A 27091-nucleotide genomic window follows, 5' to 3' on the forward strand; every position below is an offset into this window, starting at 1 on the left:
AATTATAAACACGTTTGCATATTTAATGTACATATTAAAGTTTTATTTAAACAACCAGTATATAAATATTAGCTGAAATCGTTTATTCAGTATTTGGATTGTGGCACTTTTGACCTTCTATACAAGTAGCCTGTAACAAATGTAGGAAAGCACACTGAGAAGATACAAAAAAAAAAAAAAAAAGTGTCGTAGAGCAGCGGGCGCCATATTGGACAGAAACACAGACGGGATTTGTGGAGAGATCTCTCAGACGTTAGCTCCCGCTTTCACGCTCTCCAGCGGGGGATGCACAGCTTTAAACACCGGGGCATGTGGCCTGCTTTCTGCCGTCAGGGCCTGCCTTAAGCGCGCACGCGCGCGCGCCTGTGCGTGTGTGCGCGCGTGCGTACGCGGCCGAGCGAGGCCTCCGCTTCGCAGTCACACGGTGTGTGTGCGTGGAAAACACGTCCTCGAAGGCACAGAAAGCCCCTCCATTATTGCGGCGGCTTCCTCCCATCCTCTGCCTCGGCGAAGAAGAAGCCATCCGCGCAGACCTCGGAACATCACCGGCTCCAAAATTCCAAGTGTTCTGCGGCCCCGAATGGCGTCACCTGATTGGCCGAGAGCCTATCAATCACGGCTTTAGCCGCACCCCTCCCCCCATTCAACCACTCGCCTCTCTGTTCCAGTGTGTTTACTACACTGCCGAGCATAAGGGGAGACACTCGTCTTCACATGCACTGAACCCACTAAGAAAAGCAGTTTTTAGTTGTATTTGTAAGGAAACCTCCAAGAGATCAACATGCCCAAGAGAAAGGTACGTATTCTCGAAATAATACAAATATTTGGAGGGGCAAATCAGCCATTAATCCAGTGCAAACGATTGTGAAGACATCCCTCAGAGACATTACTTAATTATAACGCAACGTATAACCGTTCTCCGTCGCCGGGGATTTTTGCCTGCTTTCTGCATATAATGTAAATTTTTTGTGTGGTGGAATGGATATTTTCCCGCTCGCGCACGGCCTTTAAAGCGCGTGTGGAGTGCGCGAGCCGCTGTCCTTTGGGGGAGTCAGAAGTCTCTCTCGGTCTCCATGCAGTTAAAGCACAAGCAGCAGCCATGCTTTGCAGCTCTCTTCCACCTTCGTCGCCCGACCTACCGAGAACAAAACGCTCCGCTTACCGCCGCGGGCCCACCGAACCGCCGGCAAGTAGCGCCAGAAAATGCCCCGGAGCCCCCGCTTTGCGTTTTGACCGCGAAATCGGACATTCGCCGCGGCGTTTCGGTAAAATTATATATTTTCTCTCTTTGTTCGTAGTCCCAAATGGCTGCAGTGGCGCGCCTCTGCCGCCGGGTGGAGCCCGCGAGCGTCCCCCGGCAGGCCCCCCCGCCCCCTCCTGAAAGGCTCCCGCGCCAGCGTTCAAATCCGAGCTGCATGCACTGAATGAAGGAGCCGGAGGCGGGGGGCGAAAGCGGGGCCTGGACCCTCAAAATGTGGCTCCGCGGAGCCGCATGGCGCGGCTCCTGCACCCTGCTCCTCAATCTACGCATGACGGCCATATTTTAAGCCCGCAGTGCGTTAAATCCACCTGGATTTGGATTTCTTCTTTTAGTTTTCGTGTGAAATTGAAAAGTTTTTCCAAGGGGTTCGCGACTCACCGGAATGCGTGCCCGAACCTCGCGGAAGCTGTTCTGCTGACAGTAATAAGCCGAACGCTGAGCTCAGGGATGTTATTTATGATTTCTTTCCTCATCTTGAGTTGTTTCTGTTTTGTTTTCCAGGCACAGGGAACAGAAGGAGGAGACAAGGAGGAGGTGAGCGGAGCGGTGTCCTCTGGTTCTGTTTCATTAAAACAGTCGCTTCACCGGACACGTGCTCTTGTGTTCGATTGAATCGAAATGTGTTTTTCCACCAGCTGCCACGTTTTATCCAAACTTTGACCGTATCCTCTTTTGTTTCAGCCCCAGAGGAGATCAGCTCGGTTATCGGCGGTAAGAATCTCTCACTGATCACACTTAGTGTAGCCGGCTCCGTTAACGAACGCGCCGAACATCACACCACGCTTCAGGATACCTGAATAGTTGTAACGTTCAATAAATATCACATGACTCCTCTCAGGGAGTAAAATCAGGCGTCTAACTTTCTTTTTTTTTTCTTTTTTTTTACTTTTTAAACCGGAATCATGTCAATACGAAACAAATAAAAGTGACACGTTCAATGACAAAACTACAGAACGTCCTGAACATACTGCTTTCACAGTACTGTGTAACAAACAAAATAAAGTTTAGTTGTAGGAACCAACTGATCAATTGGCCATAAAAATAAGTGAGATTGATAAAAATAAAAAGTTAAGGAGCATTAGCTGTTATGTGTAAATGGAGGTGATCATTTAAATCATTCTTTTTTTTGATTCAAAACTGCTATTTTTTATCAAAGAACAAGCAGCACATTTTCCTCTCTTCCCTGTTGTCAGAGGAGCAAATCGTCAGATTTAGTCAAATTCAGGAAGTCAGACCTTCCGAGAAATTCAAAAATGATTATTATTAAGCGTGGAAAGTCCTGATTGATGCGTCTCCAATTCGTCAAACGGTTAGAGTTTCCAAGAAAAGCCTTATCAGTAACCCTTAGAGAGTGAAAAAGAGACTTATATCCATTTCCTGACTTCTGAAACTGAAAAATAAACATACAAGCAAACTTTGAAACATAAGAACAACTTTTAAATGCAATACTGGCAGCGCGAGGAACTGTTGGAAACTTGGGAATCGTCTGTGAGATGGTAGAAGCACAACATACGTAGAAAACAAGCTTTGAAATCATAAAAAGTTTAGTTTCTTGCTTTGTACACATTTCAAAGTTATTAAACATGAATTAAAGAAAGAGAAAAGAAGCATTCAGTCGCGTTTTTGCTCTAAAACGTTTTTCTGGTCGTTTAAACTTCCAGCATTAAGAAAAGTTTGGATTCAGAAACAACAGAAAAGAGGGGAGACAAAAAAAAAAAAAAAAGCTGTAAATGTTCAAAATAAAAGCGTTGCCAAGAGTAACCGGGGGCCGTTTGCGTCCCCAGAAACCAGTTCCTCCCAAGCCGGAGCCAAAGGTGAAGAAGGCGGCAAAGGTAAGGGGGCGGAGCCACCCGCTTGGGCCCAACCGCTTCTTGTAACGCTGCGTTTTCTCTTTCTGTCGGCTCAGGGGTTGTTTTTTTTTTTTGTTTGCATCTTCTTTTTTTTTCTCGTTCTCTCTTCGGCAGAAAGAAAAGGCGGTGAACGACAAGAAGGAGGACAAGAAGACCAAGAAGGCGAAGGAGAACGCCGAGGCGGAGGCCAACGAGGAGAACCACTCTGAGAACGGAGAGGCCAAGACCAACGAGGTGAGGCGGCGACCGCGTGACCGCGCAGCGCCCCACCGAACCCACCCAGCTGACGTTTTGCCCCTCTGAACCCCCCCCACAGGTGGAGGCAGCCCCCGAGGAGGCCAAGGACGACGCCAAGTCCGAGTAGCACCACTGCCCCCCCCCCCCGACCTCCGACCCCTCCGGCTTCCTCCTCCTACTCTACATCCACCTCCCCTTCTTCTCCCCCCGCCCCCCGCCCCCCCAACCCTTTACCCCTTCCTCAAGTCTCTCACATGGTTTCCCCCCTCCGAGGCGTATTGTTAACAGAGGAATATTTTTATCAATGATTTTATAAGTATCCGTACAGATTTTTAGCACAAAAAAGCGAAGCTGATAATGGAGCGCCCTGGCAGACTTGCAGTGGTCATATCAAGTGTCTGCAGGCAAGGAATAAAGAAAAAAAAACACACTAAAATCTTTTTTAAATGGCATTTCATGATTGTTGAAGGCTTGTTTGGTGTAGAAAGCGTGTCCCTTGTTGCCGGATTGGCTAATGTCGTGAGTTGTGTATTACTGTGTTTATTTCCCCTCCGACCCCCCGATCTCTCTCTCTCTTTCTCTCTCTCTTTTCCTCCCTCCTTCTCCTGCTCTGTCCCACAAATTAGACTACCCACACCCGCCCCCCCTCCCGACAGATCAGCCTTTGTCCATCTTTTATTAACGGTTCAGCCATGTTCATGTGGGTGATTCTTTTAGACCTCTAAATGTGCAGTGAGTTCCCCGCTCTCTCTCTCTCTCTCTCTATCCCCCTTTTTTTTTCCTTTTTTTTTCGGTTCCCCCCCTTTGGTTTTATGGTCTTGTTTCTTTTCTCTTTTATTTCACTCAAACTGTGTTTTAAACAAACAAAACGAAGAAAAACAAAAAAAAAAAAAAAGGTGTGCTTAAGCGTGTTGTCCATAAGAAAGAGGAAGACGAACAAGTGAAACATTCCGGGAAACAGCGATTGCCTCCGACCCCCGTCTCCTTAGACGACCCTGCGTGTTAAATAAGATTAAAAGAAAAAAAAACTTTGAAAAAACAAAACAAACAAAAAAAAAAAAATACAGCTCCTGCTCCATCCGGGCTGTCGCGTCAGCTTTTCTAAACACTCGGTTTTTGGGTTTTTTTGTTGTTGTTTTTTTTTTCTTTCTCTCTCTCTCTTTGCTTTTCCTTTTGTTTGTTTTTATTGAATTTGGATTCCTTCTCTAACTAATGCAGGTGTCTGGTCCCTCTCTTATGTTCTGAAATTCTCTTAATAAAAACAAGTCCTGGAAATTTTCCTCGAATCCTCGTCTCCAGTGTGCTTTTTAAAAAAAAAGAATACTTTTTTTTATTTACAGGGAGATAAAGAATACTTATTTATCTCCCTGTAAATAAGCTTTTCTCATTAATATTCATCTTAAGCAGTAGCTTGAAGTGCTCATTATGATTAATAAGCAAGATGTAGTAGAAATCGCTACTTTGACAAGTTATTTTAACATGTCAGATCATATTTGTGGAAGGAAAGAAAGGGTGTCTGTGCATCCTTAAAACCTCTTAAAATCATCTATCTAAAGTTAAGACCTTAAATTGTCTTAAATTCGTTAGGAAATATGCAAGGTGGCCTTAAAAACATGAGTCAAAGGTCTCAAATTTTGTTGTGGCAGGGCAAAATTTAACTTTAGTCTTGTTTGTTCTATGTGGTTTATTTTTCTCAGTTTTCTGTCAGGCAGCAGTTTGAGTCGAACACAGACGTCTTCGTTGGGTTCTGTGGCTCAAGGCGGTTGAGGCTACCACCACCTAGCTGCTAATAAATCCTTTCTAGCTAGCAAGCTTTATTGCATCTGTCATTGGCAAGTGTATAATATCGCCAATCAGAGATGGCAACATTTATCTCTGCTACTGGCTCACATCTGTTGCCAATCCATGTGATGCTACTTGCATACTGTGCACACACAAAAAAAAGTTGGCAGAACTGTATAAATGATGTAATTTCATCTTGTACATTTCTGTCCTGATAAAGGGCTTAAATGTCACTCATATCAGTCTTGAGGGTCTTGAGAAGACTTAAATTTGAGTTGTTGAAACCTGACGAAACGTCGACCGTTTCCCTATGAAAGTCCGTCTCCAACCAGCCTGCTTTGTCTAGTTAAGCAGATAAAACACTCCTCTGTGAGGTTTCAACTGAATCAGCCACAGGTTTGCAGCAACAGCTGTGCCGCTGCTCTAACCCATCACTAAATGCTTAAATCCACCCCTCATCCCTCGTCTTTATCCTCGCCAGTTACTGAAATGCCCCAGTAAATGACGGCAGACTCGACGACTGACCGGAGGCCTTCTGCGAAGCCTGTCGTAATCCTGACTCTCAGCCTTTCACCCGCTCAGACGAGGGCATGGCGGCGGGCATCTTTGTCCATTTTTTACCCCCCTTCTTCTCTGGGTTCACTCACTCATGTTAAACCCTCGGTGAACTCACGCATGAGCACCGTGGCCCACATTCACCCCCCCAAACCGACAACCCCATAGCAAAAGATCACAGGCTTATTTAGCAGCGTGGCATAGAGGGAGCTCCAGATTTAGCTTCTGCACAGAGACGTTTGCATGTACGGCCTGATGGAGCAGGCACGGCCTTTTCAGCGTGCGCATTTGCCTGCAGCACTCACAGCGCAGTGTGATCTGAGCGCCAGTGTGTGTGTGTGTGTGGGTGTGTGTGTGTGTGTGTGTACGTTTGCCGCATTCTTTCCCCTCATGTCCGCACCCAGCTTTTCAATTTTTGTTTTTTTGCCCACAGGTGAAAACGCACATGGATTCACACGTGCCATGGTGATGTCAAAGCGATGCATTTTTTTTTTTTTTAAACAGGGTTTCAGGAGTGCAACTGACTGCAGTAAGCCCTCTTGTCTACACTTCAAAGCAAAGCCTTTGCGTTCTTTAAGCCCCGAATCGCTTACAGGTTTTTAACAAACCTTGACTCCATGTTTGTTTGTTTTAAGACGCGCTTTTTCTCCAGCTATTGTGTGCAGCACACGCAGCGCCTCTGACCTGCATTGTCATGGCCGAGCACTGGGCACCATTTTGTCGATACTTTGTGTTTGCAAGAAACGGAGTGTTGCGACTTTCCGCCACTAGATGGCAGCATTGTTCCACATTTACAGCCGCATGCACGGAGCGGTTGAAACGCTCTCTGGTGGACTTTTGGTTCCCGCGCCTTGCGTTTGGTTACAGATGTAGTAGATATCGTCCCTCAAACTGGTTACTTAGAGATGATGGAATATAATTCACATCTCGCTTCCTCTCAGCTGTTTCAGAGATATTGCAGAATTTGCTGTCTTCTAAAACATTTACACTGACAACAAACCTCAACTGGACAATGAAGTGTGGATTTACACTGCAGCATTTCACGAATTTGGTTTTAAAAAATGGGTAGTAGTTAGTGAAAAAGCACACCGAAGAAGGGAAAAAACACACCTTTCCTTCTTTTCTGCTTGGCATTCAGCTAGCAGTCCTGCTAACATGGTAGCTATGGAACAGAATAGAATATTTATTTATTTATTTATTTATTTCAGGGGAAATTCACATGTACCAGCAGCAAAGTGACAGGCAAGTGAAGAAGATAGATTCACACAAAGATAAAAAAAATCAGATAAAATAAAAACAGAAGCTAAAACTAAGAGACTGTACAAGAAGGGCAAAATTGCTTTATTGTAAACAAATATAATAAGTGCAATTAATAAAAATAGAATAAAAAAAGATGTGGTACTGAGTAGAATGCGTAAAAAAAAAAAAAAAAAAGAATCTACAAACTGAGCGCGTGTATTTGTGCATACGAACAACAGTATTTATAAGGCGTGGGACGCAATGTGTAAAATTCAAATACAAAAATTGTACAGTGTGGTTTTTGAAATTTAAATTACTTTTCCATAGAGAGCTTTTGTCACATTTAACTTGACAATGTCAAAAAAACAACAACAAAAAAAACCTCATAAATTACAATGTTTACGTTTCACAAATTCTTAGCAAATCTAAATTCCAGATATCATATTTACACTGAGATTTAAATTTAGCAGGTAGATTTAACTTTGGATGTAGATTAAATATTTAGATTTAGATTTGGCAACATGGTAACATATTCCAGTTTAAATGTGAAGAAAGTACACTAAATGTGAGAAAAGTAAGCTAAATATAAACAAAAAGACTGTCTGTTAAATCTTTACAATCAATTTTTTTACACTGGGTGCCGCATAGGAAGGACAAAAAAAAAAAGTTTAAACAACAGAGATGTGCAAACATCAGCTGGGTTGCAAACATCTAAGGATTTTGTTGGGAGGAGCGATGTTCTAAAGTCTAAGAGCTGCTGGGAGGAAGGACCTTTGATGAGGCTTCTTTGTGCTCCCATGATGCCGCAGCCTGTCTTTTGATAAGCCACTGCTCCATGCTGCACCACAAAAGATGGCTAATGTTTTTGACAAAGATTTTGAGGCATTTTAGCTTGTCGGCCTATCATTAAAATCCTTTTAATGGAACCAATAACACCTGTCATTGTTGCTAATTCTTTCCACAATTTTCTGAACAAAGCCTGAATATGAGGGGGGGGGGGGGGGGGGGGGGGGGCGGAAAATCTGATGAGAACTTGGAAATAGAACTGGGGGGGAAAAGAGAGAGAGAATTATAGGGGATCCACTCAAAATAACTGGTCAGTTATGCCTTGTGTTACATGACGTCACCAATGGGACGTGCACCTGGAAGTTCGTTTTTAAGGGGTACATTTTCATCTTGAATAAATCAGAATGTCAAGCAGATCGAAAAACTGAAACACGACAAACATCATCTGAAGTAAGTTTTAATTGATTTTACAGAAGAGTCTGGCAACAGGCTTTAATCTCCCGTCTCATCATCGACTGTTCAATGCGTTTCACTGTTCAGTTTAGCATTGAGGGCCCATCACACAGTCTACGGATCCAGTGCTCTGTGTGCGGGATCCGTCGATAAAAACGCAGCGATGAGAAGGGGAACCAAAGCAAAATAAATAAATACGACACGTTATTGATCGGGCAGAAAGTTTCAGATCTGTACCCGCCTCTCATTTCTGGACCTCCTTCTCTCGTCTGTTCCTGTGATGTTCCTCAGCGCTCACTGAGCCGCTCATTCATCCCGTCTCCTGTGATCAGCCCTCTGACTCATTAACGGCTTTGATACTAAGACGCAGCCGCATGCAGGCATCAGAGAGCTAATCAGACAGGTTTAGACAGACAGACAGACAGACAGAGACAGACAGAGACAGACAGACAGACAGACAGACAGACAGACAGACAGACAGACAGACAGACAGACAGACAGACAGACAGACAGACAGACAGACAGACAGACAGACAGATAGATAGATAGATAGATAGATAGATAGATAGATAGATAGATAGATAGATAGATAGATAGATAGATAGATAGAAATAATCTGTTAAAAATGTATTTCATCTGCTTTCTCCCAGTGCTATCTAGAAACAACCAATCAGAGACAGGAGAGTTTTATTGCTGTTAATCACAATCTCATGGCTGCTCCCTCACTCCCCTTGCGCTGTGCTATGCTGCAGCTAGTTAAGATAAGTTGTTTCTCCACCATTAGCACATTTAGCAGTGAGGGAATGAGATTGATTGACAGCGCTAAGACCCTCCTCCTGGTTCTGATTGGTTGTTTTGGCCGGAACGTTGCATTACTTTAGCTAGCAATAGTAGTTCAGGGAGGAGGTGGAGGAGATTGATCTTTAGCTTAGTTTGCTTATGCCTTGGGCCGGCCCTGCTGTGGTGGGTGGACAATTTGAACAGAAAAAAATAAATAAATAAAAAGCTGCATTCAGTTTGAACTTCTGTCCAGGGTGGGAGTGGCTGACTGGACTACAGACTGATTCACATATTGTATATGGGACGAACCTACGCTGTCACAATTTAACCAACAAATATACATCAAATATAACTTTTAACGACCGCGACAGCCCATTGGTTGATTTTATTGACGGAGATTGGGCTTATCCAATGAAATCCCTCAGTCCTCCTTGGCCACGCCCCTCTAAGGTTATAAATAGAGCCATTTCAGCTAACGGTCGCTGCTAACCGGAGTCCGAGAAAATGAGAGGATACGAGACGGGACGAGTCAGAAAAACTACAACAACTAAAGCTAAAACGCGTGTAAGTTCATTCAGAAATATGTGTCAAACTAACCGATATGTTAATTACCACACAGTAACGTCACAGAGGGTATTACTACCGTAAAGGCGGGGAGGGAAAGAAACAAACGGGAGGGGTTATAAAATACAGCAGGTAAAATAAAATACAGTAGTTTCCCAGAAAAAACGGGAGACTTGACAGGTATGGGGATAACACAGGAATGATGATGGCCCGTAGAGTTAATAATGAACACGTTTTGTGATGTTTTTAGTAATGGGAATCATTGTGAATTTCAATATAAAACGTAATAAGTAAGGAGCAACAAATAGAACAGTTAGAAAACAGCTATTGATACCATTTAAACATGACTAGACATAAATTAACTTAATACTATCTGGGGGAGTTGCAGCCAAAATGTGGAAATATTCAACATAGGAAATAATTGCAAGAATGTTAGGGTTGTGTAGTTAAAGTTTGTTGTTAGTAATTACTTCAAGTGAACTTATTGCACTGCAACCATGTTAAGGTGTCCATGCATTGTTATGTTAAATTAGTCTGTATACGTACATTTGTACGGCAAACCTATTGTCAGTAAATCGGTTTTCATAGTCATTGTATGTGACATATGTCATTTGCTTGTACTGGTGGGGTTTGTAATTGAAAGAAAAAAACTGTGGCTGGTGAAATGTCTGAGTGGCCCGTAAAACATTTTCTCCTCCAGGCGCAGCAGCTGGTGGAGAAAATTTTTAATTTCCATCCCTGGTGACATCATTTCAGCACAACTCCGAAAAAGCAATGTATGCGTCCCACTTTGATGGACTGCGAAGACTATAAGGTAAATTTCTTCTCCTGTACCTGTCCACTAGAGGCCGCCAGAACTCAGCCCAGATTTTGGTGCCAGCAGCACTGTTGTTGCTGCAGTCCTATTCAAATGGTTGGATCAAAGACGCAGCACACAAAGAAAACTGCGAGTCAGATCATGAACAGAGGAGAAAAACCAGGAATGAAGAAATTGATTATGGGGAAATTAGCTGTTGTGGATAAATTACACAGGAACCACAACAGCTGCATTGTTGTATTTGTTATACTAAATCAATAAAATACATTTGTGATGTTCACAATCTTGAAGTAATTACGTTGTGCAACGATTAGACATGGTTTCTAAAACAGAAGAAAAAGATTTATTAAAGTGATTATAAAAAAAAAAATCCACGTTTAGGGAATGTAAAAATGAGACCAAGATAATATTTTTTGAGACTGTAAAGTAGCATAAATCTTGCAAAATTTAACTACAAAACAAATCTTTTAAAGTGACAAAGAAAAAGATTTTAAAAAACAAACAAACAAAAAAAAGGCTATAGTACCGAGTTGAATAAGTTTGAATCAGTGGACCCTTGCCTAAAAATGGATTTATTTGTGGAACATACCTCCGAATTATTTGCAGAAAATTCACAGATGATGTAAACTATCTAAATAAATCAGCTTGTGAAGCTCAAATACGAGGCAAATTGATACTTGTTATGTTACTGGCTGGGCTTTCCAAAGCAGCCAGTCCAAGAACAGCATTTACTTCCCTTATTGGCTAAGAGAAGAGATAGGGAAGCCTCTGAATCAGTGCTAGGACAGTTTCCACTGTGCGTATTAATTCATATTAGAGCATGTTTGGTGTTTTTAAGCGTTTTAGAGTGTATTTTTCCTCACCACAAACAGCTGTGTTCCCCAACCCCCAGCGAACACCAGGGTTTCCTAGTATTAGCCTTATGCTAATACTTTGTTGAACCCCATTTTGATTCAGTTCTCACAGTCAGTATTGTCGAGTAGACACCTGCCATTAGAGTGAATCATAGTTAGAGTTCAGATGTCCTAATGGGATTTTCTTGACTTTTGTTCATTTGCGTCATTTAGCTAAAAATAAGAAAAGGTACAAAAATAAAAAAAACTGCTTTACATATACACAATATGCCACAGTAAAGACAAAATATGGAACAACAATGGCTCTGACAGTTTCAACATACCAAATAAAAAAAAGACAAAGAAAGAAACTAGTTGAGACTCTTCCATTAGCTTATTACATAATAAACAATTGGAAAAATATAAATGTTAGTAAATGAATTTCTAATTTTCCAGTTGTACTTTAGCTAAAAGATACAAATATGATTTCTTGTTTCCTGGTGAGGGTTTGTTTTAATAACGTTTTTGGCACATTTGGTTTTCTCATTGCCACGTCCTAGACAGATTCTCACCCCCCGCGCTTCCTGTCCCCCTGGGCAGAGAGCCGTACATCAACCATAACAAAAACCACGGCCGCCGCCGCTGCTGCTGCTCTTTCTTTTCTCTGTGTGGTCTCAGGGAAATGTATTGATCCCAACAGCGCCTGAACCCCACTCAGTGCTCGCTCTCATTGTGTCCTCTGATGGTGAACGAAACGGACACCTTTTGGCTTTTATTTTAAAAAAACGAAAAAAACTTTGTCCCACGCATTTTTTTCAGCCGCTGTCTTCTCTTTTGCACTCGTCTTATTTGCGTCCACGTCGTTTTGGCCAAGGACTCGTGCATGCCCGCACACAGTGCGTCTGCGCGCGCGCTGGTGTGCGTGTCGAAAGGGTGGGGGTTAGGGTTGGGGTGTCTTTCAGAGCACAGAGTGAAGATGACCTTTTGTGAGGAAGTGATTTAAATCGCGCTCTGTCGTCAGCAGAGAAACTGCTGTGTGAATGTGGATGAGCAATTGTTGTGGAAAGGACGTCACGCGTTTTTTTTCTTCTTCTTTTTCTTTCTCTCAGGCGTAAAAAGCGAACTGACAAAGCGCACAGGAACGGGTCGCCCGTCAGGTACGCACAGGTCACATTCAGTGTGAGAAAGCTCGGGTCAGATGTCGCCTCTCTGTCTCTCTCTCTCCCTCTGGACCTGTGAGACCCGTGGAGCTCGAAATGAGCAGATGTTTTCTGGCCAGATTCTAATAATAACACGGATGTTCCTGTCTGGCTGTCTTAAGCTGTTTGTGTTTCTCTATCTTGTTTATCTGCTGGGGTGGCTGCACTCTCTGTAAAGGGGTGGGAAGCTGCAAGAACGAATGGGAAGAGGCAGGATCAGACAAAGGAAGTGGTAAAAAAGAAGAAGAAGAAGAAGGAGAGGAGGAGAGGGTTGGGGGTGAAAGTGGAAAAAGGGTTGGGAAGTGTGCAGGGGAGAAGGGCTGGGTGCAGATGGGGATCTATTCTCTCTGCAGGAGACAAGATGGAAATGAGTCGGCGTCTGTGACGTCAATCAGTGTAGACACACACACACCCCACACACACACACAGATAGAGAGAGAGATGCACCTCTCCTCTCCCAGTCCCATGCTAACACACACAACAGGAGTGGATTGAGTCAGAGCCGTAAACATTAGCATGATCACACACCTGAGTGACCTGGTTCATTATGTCCCACTCCCACTTCGCTCATTCATGAACACAGAAACAATTCTTTCCCCTCCTTTTGTTCTGGCTATATATAGCAGAGAGGTGAGTATTTTCAAACCTCTGTCAGGACTGGAAGGAGAAAAAAAAGTGGTTTTATCTATTTCAAGCCAGCCTCTCCTCCCCCTCGCCCTTTTTAAAAAAATGAGATGCAATGACTAAGACTGAGTTGTTAGGTGTTAATATAATAAGCTGACAAAAAAAGTGATGAATGCTTACTTTTTTAGTGTGAACAGGTGTGAAATGAAAAGAAAAGTTTCATGCAAAGGAGTTGACTCCTAAACCCCAAAATAAAATCCTCTACAACCAAAGTCCGTTAGCTGTACGACTTAAATCTATTTTAAAAATAGATTTCTTTTTAAACATTTTTACCACCGTATGTATTTTTGAAAAATTGAATAAATTGAATTGTGATCCTAAAAATTGGAATTGGATCGCACATCTATAGTTGAAATGGCCTAGTCAAACCTCAGGTCTAAATCCAATTGACAGTCTTTGCCTGAACTTTAAATTGTACGCCTAAAGATGCTCCTCGTCCAGTCTGACTGGGCTTTGATTTTCCTAAGAGGAATGGACGAAATGAGCAGAGATTGGTTTTTAAAGTAATAAAAAATCTTACCACACTTTTCAAATCCTTTGTGTTTTAGGAACCAGTTTATGCTCTGCCAATAATATGTTGGGTCCTGAAGTGGGTAGAGCACTGAAAAAGTGTACTCAAGTAAGAGTAGCACTACTTCAACATGTTTTTACTCAAGTAAAAGTAAAAAGAAAAAGAAAAAACACTGCCCAAGAGTAAAAATGTATTTGGTAAAAAGTTTACTCAAGTACTGAGTATAAATCATTTGATATTTAAAAGTTACATCATTAGATGGACCAAAAATATAAAGTTATGTTGAAGTCACGGTATTTTGAAGACTGAAATTAAAATAATTTATATGATTACAAAAGCAGGCAAAAGAAACATTTTTCCAAATCAAATTCTTTCCAAAATAAAACTGATGAAGCTAAATTTTATGCTTAAAACAAGCTTGTTCTTAATCCAGTGACGTTACTCACAGAATCCAGAAACTTTACTCGAGTAAAAGTAGCGATAGTTCATAATAAAATCACTCAAGTGAAAGTAAAAAAGCACTGCGTAGTAAAAATACTCCTAAAAGTACATGTTTTCCCAAAAGGTTAGTCGAGCAAATCCAACTTTATGGTCGTCATTTGACCGAAAGGTGGAGACATGCAGGCAGATAGCCACTAGGTGGTGCTAGAATGCCTTTTCCTTTATCCTTTGGACTAAAGGTGCCCTTCTGAAATCGCCTTTTTTTTTTTTTTTTTTTACAGTGTATTGTGTGGACCTGTGGTACCTTTGACCGGAAGCTCCTTCGCTCACTGTTGTAAAAAACAAACAAACAAACAAAAGAAAAAACCCTCCGCCGCTCCTTGTTCGTCTGATTGATCACCTGTTACATAAGTATGACTCTCTGCCACGTGGCCAACATTGTGATCCATTATGTGGCATTTGGTTTGCATAATTAACAAAGTCAGGTCTCAGTGACCCAGAAGCCCAAAAATAGATTCGGCACCACGGAGACAAGTGAACTGCCGGGAGGCGCAGACATGATTTGCATTGGTGCACACGGCTTCCGATTGGCTGTAAGGTGAGAGTTACATAGATGGCGGCACACTCTAAATATGATGACGGGGGTGGGGGGGTAAAAAAGTGCAAATTGCTTCATTTAGTTTGATTGACAGCTCTGATTCCTCAAGGCTTTGTCATCTGAGGCCCTGCGTCTGCATGTATATAGTTGGCAAGTTTGCCTTTAAGAAATCATCCATGTCACAGAGTCGTGATGACACAAGCTGCTATCTGGAGAAACCAGGGACTATTTTTGAAACACTCCGCATCGCCTTCCCAATTTTATGTTATTTTTTACTTTACATCTATTTATTTTTTGTCTTTTTAGGGTTGAATTGACTGGGTAAAACATGGAGCACACCCATTTCAGTGTGCGAGGGCGATGCGTGTGTGGGTGTGTGTGTGTGTGTGTGTGAGAGTGTTTCTAATGAGGGCTGGGTATGGCATCATCAGCCGCCGCCTTGCCAATCGTTCCATTTCTGTGAGTACAAAAAAAAGGAGAGAGGAAAAAAAGGAAAGATATTCTTGGCTGTTTTTCATCAAGGGTTTTATCCTCATGTATCCTCAGCTGGAAGAGGACTGAGTCATAGCAGGCGAAGAAGCAGGTGGGTGGGAGGCACACTGTGTGTGTGTGTTTGAGGAGTAGGGTGGAGGGTGTGGGTGGGGAGTGTTGTGGTGAATGAAAACAAAGTTATGAATGGTGGATACTATGCTCCAAATTCACTGCCCCGCCGGGGGGGAAATAAAATCTGATCCTAAATGGAATTTCTATTACTGATTACTCAGGAAGCCATTTATATATATGTGTGTAGATATATAGATCATTATTTTAATTTTACTATCCGGTTTCAAGGATCCAGCACGGAGCTTGTTCGGCAGCTGAAGGTTATGAAGAAATTAATTTTCTATATAATCAAGGGAGCGGCGAGGGATGAATTGGCCAGCAGACATAATTATCTGAACTCACACTTCAAACGGAGTAACGTGTTTCATCTCTTACCCAATTAAGACCCGGCGTGACACCGGAGCGCACACCGGCGGGCGCACGCGCAGAGGAGGTTCGCCTCAGGTTTTTGATGCGTCGCGGAAGTGCAGCGCGAGCGAGCGCGCGCACACGCGCCTTTTACATTGCTCACATCTGATGTATTGGGATGTAAAAGTGAGGGACGGGCACTTTTTTTGTTGTTGTTGTCTCTGTTGGTTAGAAAATGTTTGTTGAGCGAGTACCGGTTGGTAGGCCATTAGGGAAATTGATGTGCATGCAGGCGTGTGTATGTCTGTGAGAGAAAGAGATAGAGAGAGAGTGTGTGTGTGTGTGTGTGTGTTCCGGCTCTGACATCACGGCTGCCGTCACTGCAGCCACCTCTCAGTGACTCCCCTGTGACTGAAGACCTGACAACCTCCCACGCTCTCCCCTGGCTTTATCTATCACCCCGCCCCTCATGGACCGTGATGCGCTGTTCCCATCTCATCCTCGCCTCTAAATGTCTCATCCATCCATCCATCTTTATGTCCACTGTCTATATATCCCCCTCCCTCCTCTCAGTATCTGCTTGGTTTTTTTTTTTTTTGTATCTTACTCCTCCGTATTCAATGTGTGGGTCTTCCCTGTCTTCTGTCACGCTCTCTGCGCCCACAGTGCTGCATGTCTGTGTCTCTATGGAAACCTCTAGTGGACAGGAGTGCCTTGGAGGTCTGTGAGACAATGATGCAGACCCCACTGGATCACTGGCTCTCTCTTTCTCTTGCAGGAAAGGAAAACATGTGAACATCGGTGCAAGCAAAAGAAGAAACAAACAAAACAAAAACAGACATTTGTGGCCGCTGGAGGTGCGTCTAAAGCCTTGGAATGAATCTGTTTTTAAAACAGTGACGCTTCTCACACTGAAAAATACTGAAATATTCGACCCTTAACGTGAGTATATGTTAGTCAATGGAAGAGGGTAAAAAATCTATCTTTTAGATATCCATTGATATCTTCTGAAGCAAATGTAACTGAATTATTTTTGCAATGCATGTATTGGTTTTTCAATTAATCAGACTTCTTAAAAATCCATGACTTCCAGAAGTCCAAGTCTGAGACAAAAGAACCTGTTTGAGTAAGGCAAGTGTGTTTTTTATAGAAGTGAGGAAATGGCTACAAGGAAGCAGCCTAAACCTGCCAATTTCTACAAACAGAGCAACAAATAGAACGTTAAAATGATTGGAAATGTGGTAAACATGGTTGGAGCAAAGTCCACGAGAGGCATTTCATGATCACCTTGTCTCCATGATTAGGCACAATAAAAAGCAGGAAGGTGTGGCAGGAACAAATGCCTCTTTTGGTTTACAGGCGCAAACTCAGAGATGGGGAGTTTATGACTGTGGTCCGATCAGACTAAGATTGAGCTCTCCAGGTGGGTTTGAACATGTGGAGGACGAGCGCCTCTCAACCACTCGTGGAGGATCCCTGGGTTTCATTCTCTTCCAAGTTTCCTGGTGTGAAAGGATGACATCACAGGTTTTTTTGAAATACAGTGGAGTTTTGAATGAAAATGTCGTAGACTCTATGTGCTACCGAGCTGAAACTAGGAAGCCAAGGCTCCTTTAGCAGAAAGTGACCCAAAACATCCGGTCAAATCAACACGCCAGACCCAAACTGAACCTTGTTCCAGTTAGGGATAGAGTTGCCTCAGTCCTGGAGAAGACCTGTGGGGTGAGCAGGAGTGAAAATTGCGTATTATTATAGAGATTGTGTAAAGGTAATCGTCTGAACTTTGTGAAATTAAACAGAAGAAGACAATATGCTTTTCAATTGGTATAGTGGGTTATAGCAAGGGTACCAAAGATCGTTCGACTAGTAAGTTTGTCAAAAATATTATTTCCTTTTCTAGATGTACTCATATGAAATGCTGGATTCTGCAGTGAGAGACTGTGCTTCTATGTCCCTGGGCAGAGCTGAAAGATGGCCACTCACCTGAGGAAGGTTTCTGACTGGTGACAAAATGGAGGAAAATCGAAAGCCAACAAGAAAGACAGGAAGTAGCATTATTGCCTCATTACACTGAGGGTCGTCTCAATTACTAGGAGCAGACAGAGGCCACCTGATGCTGCCTCTGGAGGCGGACCCTCCCCATCTGAAGCAACAAGACATAAGCTTTCTATGCCTCTCCCTTCTGCATCACACCTCCCAAACCACATTCCCCTCACATTTACACACTGTTGAGCCCGCCGTGTTGCGTAGCCCGTGCGTCATCTGGCTCCCAACACATCTGAAGGACAGGTAATTTGCGATAAGAGGCCTCAAACACACAGAATCTCGCAGCTTTGGGCTGCTCTCCCGGGCATCGGAGTGATTTGACGGTCACGCCTAAGTGGATCATTGCAGAGCGTAATCATGGGGAAGATGCGTAAGTTGTGCAGTGTGTCATTTCGGGGAATGGAGCTGCAGGAGGGGATTGAGTGTACATCACGGAAAAAGACAAAAAAAAAACCTAAACAAAAAGAGGAATATTAGACTTTTTTTATAGGAAGAAGTTAGCTTCTCTCACACCTTGAGGTTTACTTATTTATTTTTTTCTTTATTTTATCAAAACATACACAAATAAAATACAACAAAGGACTACATTAAAGAAGACATCAAAATGGGCAGCAGTAACAGGGGTCAAACAGCTAAACATAGACCCAGCCTAGCCCTGGTCCCACCCCCTCGAACACCCACAGTGCAGTAAGATAAAGACATGCCGACGATGTCTCACATTTAGGCACTTGTTTTCCAAACCAAACCATCTTTGGCCATAGTTGCTGTTGCGCAGGTTCAAAAGGGCTGTCTGAACTCAATCAGTGTTGGTTATGGTGCAATCAGACAGCAATCATGCAAGTATACGCAAAAAAGTTCTTTCGCTTTGGCAGATCTTCCGTACCTGCCTTGTTTGAAGATGACCCAAAGATGGTTATAACATGGCAACCTCCACTGAGTAAACTTGAACGATATTTAAATCAACACAAGAGGGTACGATAACTCACATGGTTACAGAAAGAACTCCACAAGGGAAAAGGAAACGAGCACTACATTGTAACACAGTTTACCTGAAAGCAATTCATTGTATTTGCACAAGAAATACTGTAACCGATATGCTGTACAGTCTACACCGAAGGCATTGTTGTTGGCATTTCTCTTTTGGAACTAACCAGTAATTTTAATCTCGGAAAGTCTTGCAAAAATAGATCAGTTTCTAATAAATTAAATGTCTTTAATTGACTTTAAATGTGATCTATTAAGCTACTCATGCATCGTCTAACATTGAGTGCGTTACAATGTTTCATCCTCTCATGAAAACACTGTGCACACTGGTCGCCCCGTCACGCACATCCCTTCTGTATAGGACTGACAAAGTTACATAAAACTGTCTGAGAAGCATAGTAGTCACACAGTATTTGGCAGTGAAAAAACAGTCCTAATGTATCCATGCACAATATCAACCACAGGCAAGGTCCACATTCTGAACAAACGCATTAAGAACAACACAGTAGAACATGAAAGGAGTGAACAACAATTTAAGAACCTGTAAGTGTGTGTGTGTGTGTCCACATGTCGGCGTGCACGCACACACCGACATGTGTGTTTGGATGTGTGTGAATGTCAACAGCACAGTTGGTTTCCCAGGGAGACCAAAGACCTATGACTCATGCAGTGCATACGGCATTTTCTGGAATTTGAACAATATCGGAAGAATTATTATTTTCCCGCAAAGCCCGGATATAATTACATATAATCATGTTAGAACCTTATAGAGTTCTCAAGAAGTTTACTGTGAAACCCACTCAATTCCACCCACACAGGTCTATTATAGACCAAACAGTTCATCCCTGGATTAGTTTTCCATTCTCCAGTTCTTCCCTCGCGGTGAGCACCATCCCCTCAATCTTTTGTGTGTTTTTTTTTATGCCACACTGTCTCAGACTAGTCCAGTCTGTGGGTGGAGGTGTAAAGGGTAAGGTTGGTACAGCAGAGTCGATCCCCCTTGTGGTATGTAGTAGCTGCAGTAGCTAGGCTCTGCCAGATAGGGGGCTGTGTGCTCGGCAAGGTATGGGGCTGGCTGGTAGAAGCACGTCACATGGTCTGTGTTGGGTATGATGTTCTGTTCGCCCAGAACCTTCAGAGCAAGAACTGTGATCATGTTCAGAGTCTGACGCCGTTCGTGTCCCATCAGGCACACCGTGCTGTCGTCTATGACCCGGCGGAGGGTCATCAGGTACTGGTACTTACTCCTCTCCTCGCCGATGAAGTGGTTCTTCAAGTAGGACAGAATTTTCCTCTGCTGCTCCTGCACGTCGGGGAAGTCGATGAAAAAGCGCGAGCACATGTAACGCTCCAGCGTCTTTATCTGAGTCTCGCTGGCTGGCCGGTAGTCTCTGACCAGCAGGTTGCTGTATTTCAACAAACCGCCACCTCTGATCTCTTCAGGGTTTCTGGTTGCAATCAGCCGATAGCGCAAGTGGTCCATTGCTGCCTCAAAGTCCCCATACATGCTCTCTGCCAAGACCTCAACTGCAGGCACTGAATCCGATGCTTGAGAGGGACTGCACAGGTCAGTTATTTCTGGGGCTGCTTTCGGAACATCTTTATCGTCAGTCACAGTGATGGATGCCTTAGTGGCTTTTGGAGGGGTTGGTACCGCTAAATCCCCAGGCTGAGGGTGAGGCAGAACTGGTGAGGTGGAACTTGGAATTGTGATTGGAAAAGAGACAGGCTCGACAACCTGAGGCAAAGAGGAGATGTAACTATTTTCCTTTGTCTCCTCCAACTCTAAGGGCAAAACTCCTGACTGAGGAGAGGACAGGTCGCCATGCTCATTCTCATCTGCATTTATTATCAAAGACTCTGTATCCGAAGATCCCTGAGGTAAAAGTTCACCAGACTCCTCCGGCGGGGTGAAGCAGAGGAGGGGAGGGCTGAGGCAGGGCGACGGCGGCGTTGCGCAGAGTGGGGGAGGGCTAAGGCTGAGCATCGGAGGAGTGAGGTAAGGAGGTGAGCTCAGGCAAGAAGAGGTTGGACTGAAACTTTGGGGTGGAGAGCTAAAGCTCGTCGGGCTCATGGTGCTTAACATTGGAGATGGAGGAGTCAAACATGGGGGAGGACTGGGACAAGGGGGTGAGGGTGTATAGTGAGGAGGGGACAGGCTGAGTACTGGGGGGATGATGGCATGGGAAGACGGTAAACTTAGAGTAGTTTCTTGTGAAATGACATTTGGCTGATTCAAGCTTATGTCTCTGGACTGTTCCCCTGTCCCAGCTGGAGATTCTTCAGCTGTTTTCTCAGGGTTATGGGTGTTGGTGCTGGGTGTGTCCACTGAGTCAAGAGGCTCTGATTCTTTGGGTTCAAAGACCCTTTCTTTGATGCAGGACTGATTTTGCTCATCCATCGCTGAGGGTGTGTGTAACGTCTCTTTGAGGCTCGATTCAGACAAATCAGTCGTGTCCATCTTAGAGGAAGATACTTCTTGAGGTAACGGAGATGTGGGGTCTGGAGGTGATGGGAAAAGTGTCTCAGGGTCTGGATCAGGAGCTGAGGTAAGATCAGGGTCTGAAGATGAGTAACTTGAAAGCTCAAGTTCAGGTCCAGAGTTTGGTTTGAGAGAGATACTTGTTGAGATAGTTGAAGGGTCTGAAGTGGGAATCACTGGCTTCACATCAAACTCTTTGTTGGATTCACCTGCAGGGCAAGGGTTTAAATCTGTATAGGCTGCAACAACAAGCTCACTTTCAGACACTCGGCTGGAGTGAGCACTAGGCGTGACCTTTCTGCACATCCGCCTCGGGGGTTTCGGGGATGAATGTTTAAGCACCACCATGTGAGACAGTCTGTCAGAGACCTTAGAAGAAGGAGAGGAGGAGGTCTTTTTGTCAGAAACAAGGCCAGGTGGTGTGGGTAAATTATCCTGAGTATCTGAAGGGCTGATGGGATCAGAAGGGCTGGCTGTTTTCTCTGAGTTACCTGTGGATTGTGCGCTATGAATCTCTAGTGTATCGTCCGTGTCAGTGGGCCGTGTGCTGCTGAGTGGAAGAGTGGAAGAGGTGGAGCAGGAACAATCAATACTCTGTGTGTCTTCTAAATGTTTCTCCTCTGATGCTGAAAACTCCTGTGTGATTTCACACGTTTTTCTATCACTTTCCCTTTCTGCTTCAATCTGCTCCCTGTTCTCTGTTTCCACTTTGCTTTCATCTTCTAACCGCGCCTCTATCTTTGCACATGAAGATATGCATGTGTCCAAGGCAGACACGTGCTGAGTGTTATCTGCCTCATTGCTTCTCTGATCCGCTATGAAATGCTCAGATAAGTCTGTTTTATCAGATTGCTCGGTGCTGTCAGGCTCCTCTGCAAGGTTTAGACACTCTGCCGGAGTTATTTTAGAAGCATTAGGCGTATCAGAACATACCATCTGCCCTGTGATTTCTCTCTTTTTGTCAGGCAGTTTTGTATAGTCAGCCAGTTCTTTTTGGACACTGGCTTCCTTGAGATTTGAACCTGTTGGTTGATGGCCATCACAGGACTTAATTTCCTCTAGCTTGTCTACTGTCGTTGATGGCTGAGACTGATCTACAAGCTCAGCGTTGCATTTAGCTTCTGTTTGAGCCGGTGGCTCGGATTCTTCAGAAGCTTGTTTCTTTTCTAATCCGGCATTCAGAGGTGTCTTTTCTTCATCATTCAGGTTGCCTTTGTGCTCAGACAAGTCCATCTCTGCATTTGCTTTCACTTTGTCTTCTTTGGAGCTTTTCGTTTCTTCTGAATGCTCATCTTGTTGAGAGAATTCGGTCTGAGACTCGTTTTCATGCACTTCCTCCCTCAGCTCTGTCCCACTTAGCTTTCCCCCTCGTTCATCGGATAAGTGGACAGTGGGTTTCTCTGCATCTGGAGCAGAGAAACCTACTGGGTCAGATGATTGATTGGGCTCAGGTGAAAAGGAGTTACTCTCACTTTCTGCTGACTGGTCCTTCAGCTTAACAGCATTTAACTTGTGCATGACGTCCTGGTGCATGTAGGACTCTAGGAGTCGGTCCAGAATGATCTGGAAGGAGTCAACGCTGAACTCAAACTGCCGCCGAAGGGCACTCACGAATTTGAGCTCGAGGTTTTTGCCACTGTTGTTCGACAGCGAGATAAGACTCCAGCGGTCGTGTTCGTTGAAAACTTTGACCATTTTCTGAACATAGGCCTCCTTCATTGTGGCGCTGCTGATCCGCTCCCTGTTGACCCCGACGGGCAGGCAGTCCAGCAAGCAGCCCAGCACTGACTCTTTGATGACCTGGGGGAAGAAGAGGTCAACAACATGACAGTTTCAACCATTGATAGTGACCAGAGTGTAGTTTGGCTTGTCTTATTTAACTAGAGCAGTCTTCGGTCAAACAGAAATATTTTCTAAAATGGAGACAACTGTGTTTGCACCCTTTTTTCCAAAAGCTGAAATTCCAGCCTTCTTTGCACTTGTTGACCCCTAACTTTAGATTTCAAATGTAACATAAAAAAGGAAATGACTAGAAGCATATGCTTAATATTGTTAATTAAAAGAGGAGCCACAATTATTTGAGTGTTTGGCCTACTGCATCTTCAGTTGTTCTCTGAATACTTTTTGTATTTTGTTTTTAATTTTGTTAATGGTGATTGTTATTGCCCCATACTGCTGTGGCACAGGTTTCGCAGTGTTTTTGATTGAAATCTCACAGACTATGATAATTTATTTTTAACAATGGAGAACAAAAACATCTTGAGCAATGTAGCTGTAAGGCATAAATGTGAAACCTCTTGGTTTGCTTATAAGTGCAGCTAAATGATGGAAAGATTCTGAATGTAAAAGAAAGCATGTCACCAAATTATTAACCTCACTCAATATTTCAACCTCAAGTGCTTTGCTAAGTGTAAAGAGGTGCAGCCACCCACAAGGCAGGCCTTACAAAATCAAAGTAAATGTTCCTCAGCTGTTATCGGAGGCTAGCATTAACTTTACTGTCATAGTATAGGACATCTAATGCTGGAATAAAAATAGAAGACCTGATCCTAATGCCTGGTTTTTCTCAAATTGTGTAATAAAAAAAAACAAACACAAGAATTCACACCTGGAACTCCTCTTGGCTCGGCAGTTCCACTCCAAAGATGATGTCCAGATCTTTGTAGCTCGTCCCGTTGTCCCGAACCAGGACATGGCTGGCCGTGGAGCCGTTCAGTCGGACATCTCTGACCGTTATTCCCTGCTTCTGCAGCCTGGCCCGCACCGCTATGATGATATCACGCGGTCGCAGCTCCAGCGTGGGGAAGTTCCCGCGGCCGTGAATGGGCACCACTTCTGAAAGCACCTGATGCAGCACCTCCACCTGCTCTGAGTTCAGGCTGTGAAACCGCTGGCTGGGTTTCTTCTCAGACATGCTTCTTGCCCTGCGGGGGGAGAGCGCCAGGGTGGTAATGAGACTTTATTACAACTCCTCATCAGGAGGTGCTACATGTTTAACTCGCATGCAGTCGCATTTTGTCACACAAGCACACACTTAGCACTCTGTAGCGCTCGGATGCATGCTCCCTGCCAGTCTGCTGTCTGCAAGTCACAGCTTGGCTGACAGCTTTCCTACAATGCTAATGCAACTGCTGTGCTGCTAAACTGACACATGGAGCAAAGCACAGAAATGTGCTTTGGATAAATATCCATCCATTGCCCAACAACAACAAATTAAGGGGTGGTTTTTGAAGCCAGAAACACATTACAGTGTTTACCAGCTACAACTTATGCCTTTTTTTTTTCTCAGTAATTTTATTTTATTTTTAATTTTGTTGTTACCTGATTAGAATTTATCAAACAGAAAATTAAAGGCACAGTTTGTTTTAATGGAAGTGTTCTAAACTTAAACCTTTATTTTTTGTTTTGTTTTCCACCAGGGGAGCAAGGGTTAATCGGAATGAGTCATCACCAGCAGACTGCATTAATCACACCAACGTCACTAATTAAAGACACACATCTGTTTTTGTGTGTGCAGCACATGATGTGCACACGCTACTCGCACGGCGCTCCTGCGAGGGTGGGCAAACTTTACTAAAACGCCTCCCTGAAAGTTACAAAACTCACCAGAACAATTTCACAGCAGCTTATTCATTTTTAGTTCGGCCTTTTATGCGCCTCGTTTCTGCATGAAGTTGTCCTAGAGCTCCTACATCCCCCATTTAATCTGCACACAGCTTTTCCTTTGCATCCAACCAAAGTCTGCCCAGGCGGTATGTGTAACATGATTAAGCGCGCAATTGTCTGAGCCTGTCGAAGTGTTTCTGCGGAGCGAGCGCTCATGTCTGAATGAGCAACTGTGGTTCATACTAGCCCATTATGATCTTTTGTTTGCTTTAATCAATAGCTGTCACTCTGGGCTACAGCTGAGTGCTGCTGATTGCTATGATTTGTCAATACCAGTGGGCTAAAGACCAGGATACTAATGAGCAGTAATGGGATGCTTTCTGGTATCATCTTGACTGACACCAGAGGGCTACAGTTTGGTACAACCGCAAACAATCTATTATGGGGAGTGTTTGGGTATAATTTAATCCACGCTGCATGCATCAACAAACACCGGAGCAGCACTACAGTTTGGGGACTAAAGCAGCAAAGGGGCAGCCCTACAAAAAACAACAACATTAAAGAAGTTATCCGATCTGCTAAAGGCAAGATGAGACAATTGCATCCAACTTCAGTGAGATCAATTGGCGAAACAGTCACCCATCCTGAATCAATAAACAGGGCTCCCATGTGCTGCCTCTGACCACATGCACAATAAAGCAATGTCTTGAGAGGACAAGACAAGGCGGTCTTCTCCATATTCCTGCTGGCCCCTGTATCCCTGTGTCTCTTCCCCTCTCCATCCTCTCTCTCCCCAATCCTCCCATATTCGCACTCTTCAGCAAACTTGCAGGCTGAGTGACTCATCCAGGCGTATCGGCTCAGCACGCACATAATCTATGGCCACTGGAAACACAACAAAAAGCTCAGGCTCCCTGCACCGAGCTGCATGCGAAACAGACGTAAACACATCATCTACAAAACGTGTATTCGGCTTGCTTTTTGAAAGAAGCCCACAGGTCAACAAATCTAGATACAGCTATGCTGTTACTCTTGTTGTTCTTGGTCCTTTAAATACAAAAAAAAAATAACTTGCTAGTTTTGACAGCATAAAGTTTGAGATTTGAACACAAAAACACGTGAGCAGAATATCAGTGTCTAAGAATAAGCAGAGCTTGTAGTTTCTCATTATCTAACCGGCTGCTGCGGGCATTAAAGTTTGGGCTGCTTTGGATTTAGAGAGTTTATCAAGATGAAGCGTTGGGTTTTGCTTTGCCCTCCCGCTAATCATTTCATCATCCACTTATTTACACCTGAGACGCGCCGGGGAGGCAATTAAACAAATCGGCGCAGGGTCCGGGTTAGCAGATTAAAAACTTCACCTATAGCCGAGTGGCGGTAAGGGGGGTTCTTACCTGTTGCTGTGTTGTTGGAGGGAGCGACTGGCTCCTGGCTCGCGGGTGGAGTTAAAACCTTCAGCGTCCACCGAGCTACAGGTTCGGAGAAGTTCGTGTTTGCGCGCGCGCGCGTGTGTGTGTGTGTGTTTTTTAACGTCTCACTCCACTCCGGTCGGACTTGGTGCTGACTCGGCTCCGTCCCTTGTAAGGCACGCGACGCTCGAATCTACGCGCGAGTTCATTCGGGCGCTGTCCCGGAGGCGCGTGGTGCTGAAATGAGGAGTGGAACGACTCCTCGCGCTCTTGTTTTCTCTCCCTCGGCCGCCTGGAGCGTAACGCAGTTTCCATGGCGACTTGCCGTCACTCAGTTATGACTATGGGTGGGGTGGAGGTGCTCGCAACGATAACGATGGGGAAAGAGGGCGTTACCGTATAAGAGCTACTTTGTGTAAGTATGAATGTGTATGACTAATCTGTGTGTGAAGCCTGCGTTTATTAAATAATAACCAGTTAGTTAAGAGGAGAATATACTTTAATATGAGCAGGTGTGCTGCTTAAATTGAGTTTAGGAGTCAATAGGCTATCATAGTGAACAGTGGCGCCGCCATGGAAGAGCCGCGGGACATAATGGCCACCCGTGAAAATCCCCGTGACAGCCACACATAAGACAGTCATTGTGGTGTGTTTTCCTTACTCTCGAAAGCTTCGTTTTCTGAATTCTCAATCTGAAATACAGAAAATAAAAATTGTCAAGAGTTTTACTAGGAAAGTCTTCAGTTAGTGCAGACCCAACTTACTTTCCAATATGGCCGCCGCTCTCGGCCCATCATATCTATCATCTGTAGCAATTTATCAAACAAGCATGGCGCATATATCTGTATGTGAACATGTTCCTGTGGTGATTTAAGAAGAAGAATCCACTAAGTGCATTTTAAAACATCATTTTACAGTTTAACTTTATGAATGTGTTTAGACATTATTATACAGTAAGTGTATGATTCTTAATACATATTCTGCATTTATATTCAACTGTCCGATTTTTGCTAAAAAAAAACA

General features: G+C 43.9%; 2 protein-coding genes across 2 annotated transcripts; one reads left to right on the plus strand and one right to left on the minus strand.

Annotated features, from left to right (window-relative positions):
* The first annotated feature begins 380 nt into the window (after nt 1-380).
* LOC116714241 (non-histone chromosomal protein HMG-14A-like) lies at nt 381-4634 on the plus strand. The gene is made up of 6 exons (XM_032554662.1): nt 381-796; nt 1763-1795; nt 1943-1972; nt 3046-3093; nt 3226-3345; nt 3428-4634. Exons 1-6 carry the CDS (start codon nt 782-784, stop codon nt 3473-3475), a joined length of 294 nt encoding a protein of 97 aa, XP_032410553.1. The 5' UTR covers nt 381-781; the 3' UTR covers nt 3476-4634.
* A 13467-nt stretch (nt 4635-18101) lies between these two features.
* On the minus strand, nt 18102-27052 carry tent5d (terminal nucleotidyltransferase 5D). The gene is made up of 3 exons (XM_032554992.1): nt 26054-27052; nt 23662-23977; nt 18102-22853 (listed from the first exon to the last, which is right to left on the minus strand). Exons 2-3 carry the CDS (start codon nt 23965-23967, stop codon nt 19506-19508), a joined length of 3654 nt encoding a protein of 1217 aa, XP_032410883.1. The 5' UTR covers nt 23968-23977; nt 26054-27052; the 3' UTR covers nt 18102-19505.
* Nucleotides 27053-27091: the final 39 nt, after the last annotated feature.

This window comes from Xiphophorus hellerii, chromosome 23, assembly GCF_003331165.1.
Source record: "Xiphophorus hellerii strain 12219 chromosome 23, Xiphophorus_hellerii-4.1, whole genome shotgun sequence".
Taxonomy (NCBI): Eukaryota; Metazoa; Chordata; class Actinopteri; order Cyprinodontiformes; family Poeciliidae; genus Xiphophorus; species Xiphophorus hellerii.

What these genes read in the sequence shown, in the direction of transcription:
- LOC116714241 (XM_032554662.1), top strand. An exon ending in AAGGAGGAGACAAGGAGGAG is followed by an intron (nt 1,796 to 1,942) that starts GTGAGCGGAGCG and finishes CTTTTGTTTCAG; the next exon opens with CCCCAGAGGAGATCAGCTCG. An exon ending in GAGAGGCCAAGACCAACGAG is followed by an intron (nt 3,346 to 3,427) that starts GTGAGGCGGCGA and finishes CCCCCCCCACAG; the next exon opens with GTGGAGGCAGCCCCCGAGGA.
- tent5d (XM_032554992.1), bottom strand. Translation starts at nt 23,967, where the DNA reads ATGTCTGAGAAGAAACCCAGCCAGCGGTTTCACAGCCTGAACTCAGAG. An exon ending in CGAGCCAAGAGGAGTTCCAG is followed by an intron (nt 22,854 to 23,661) that starts GTGTGAATTCTT and finishes TTCTTCCCCCAG; the next exon opens with GTCATCAAAGAGTCAGTGCT.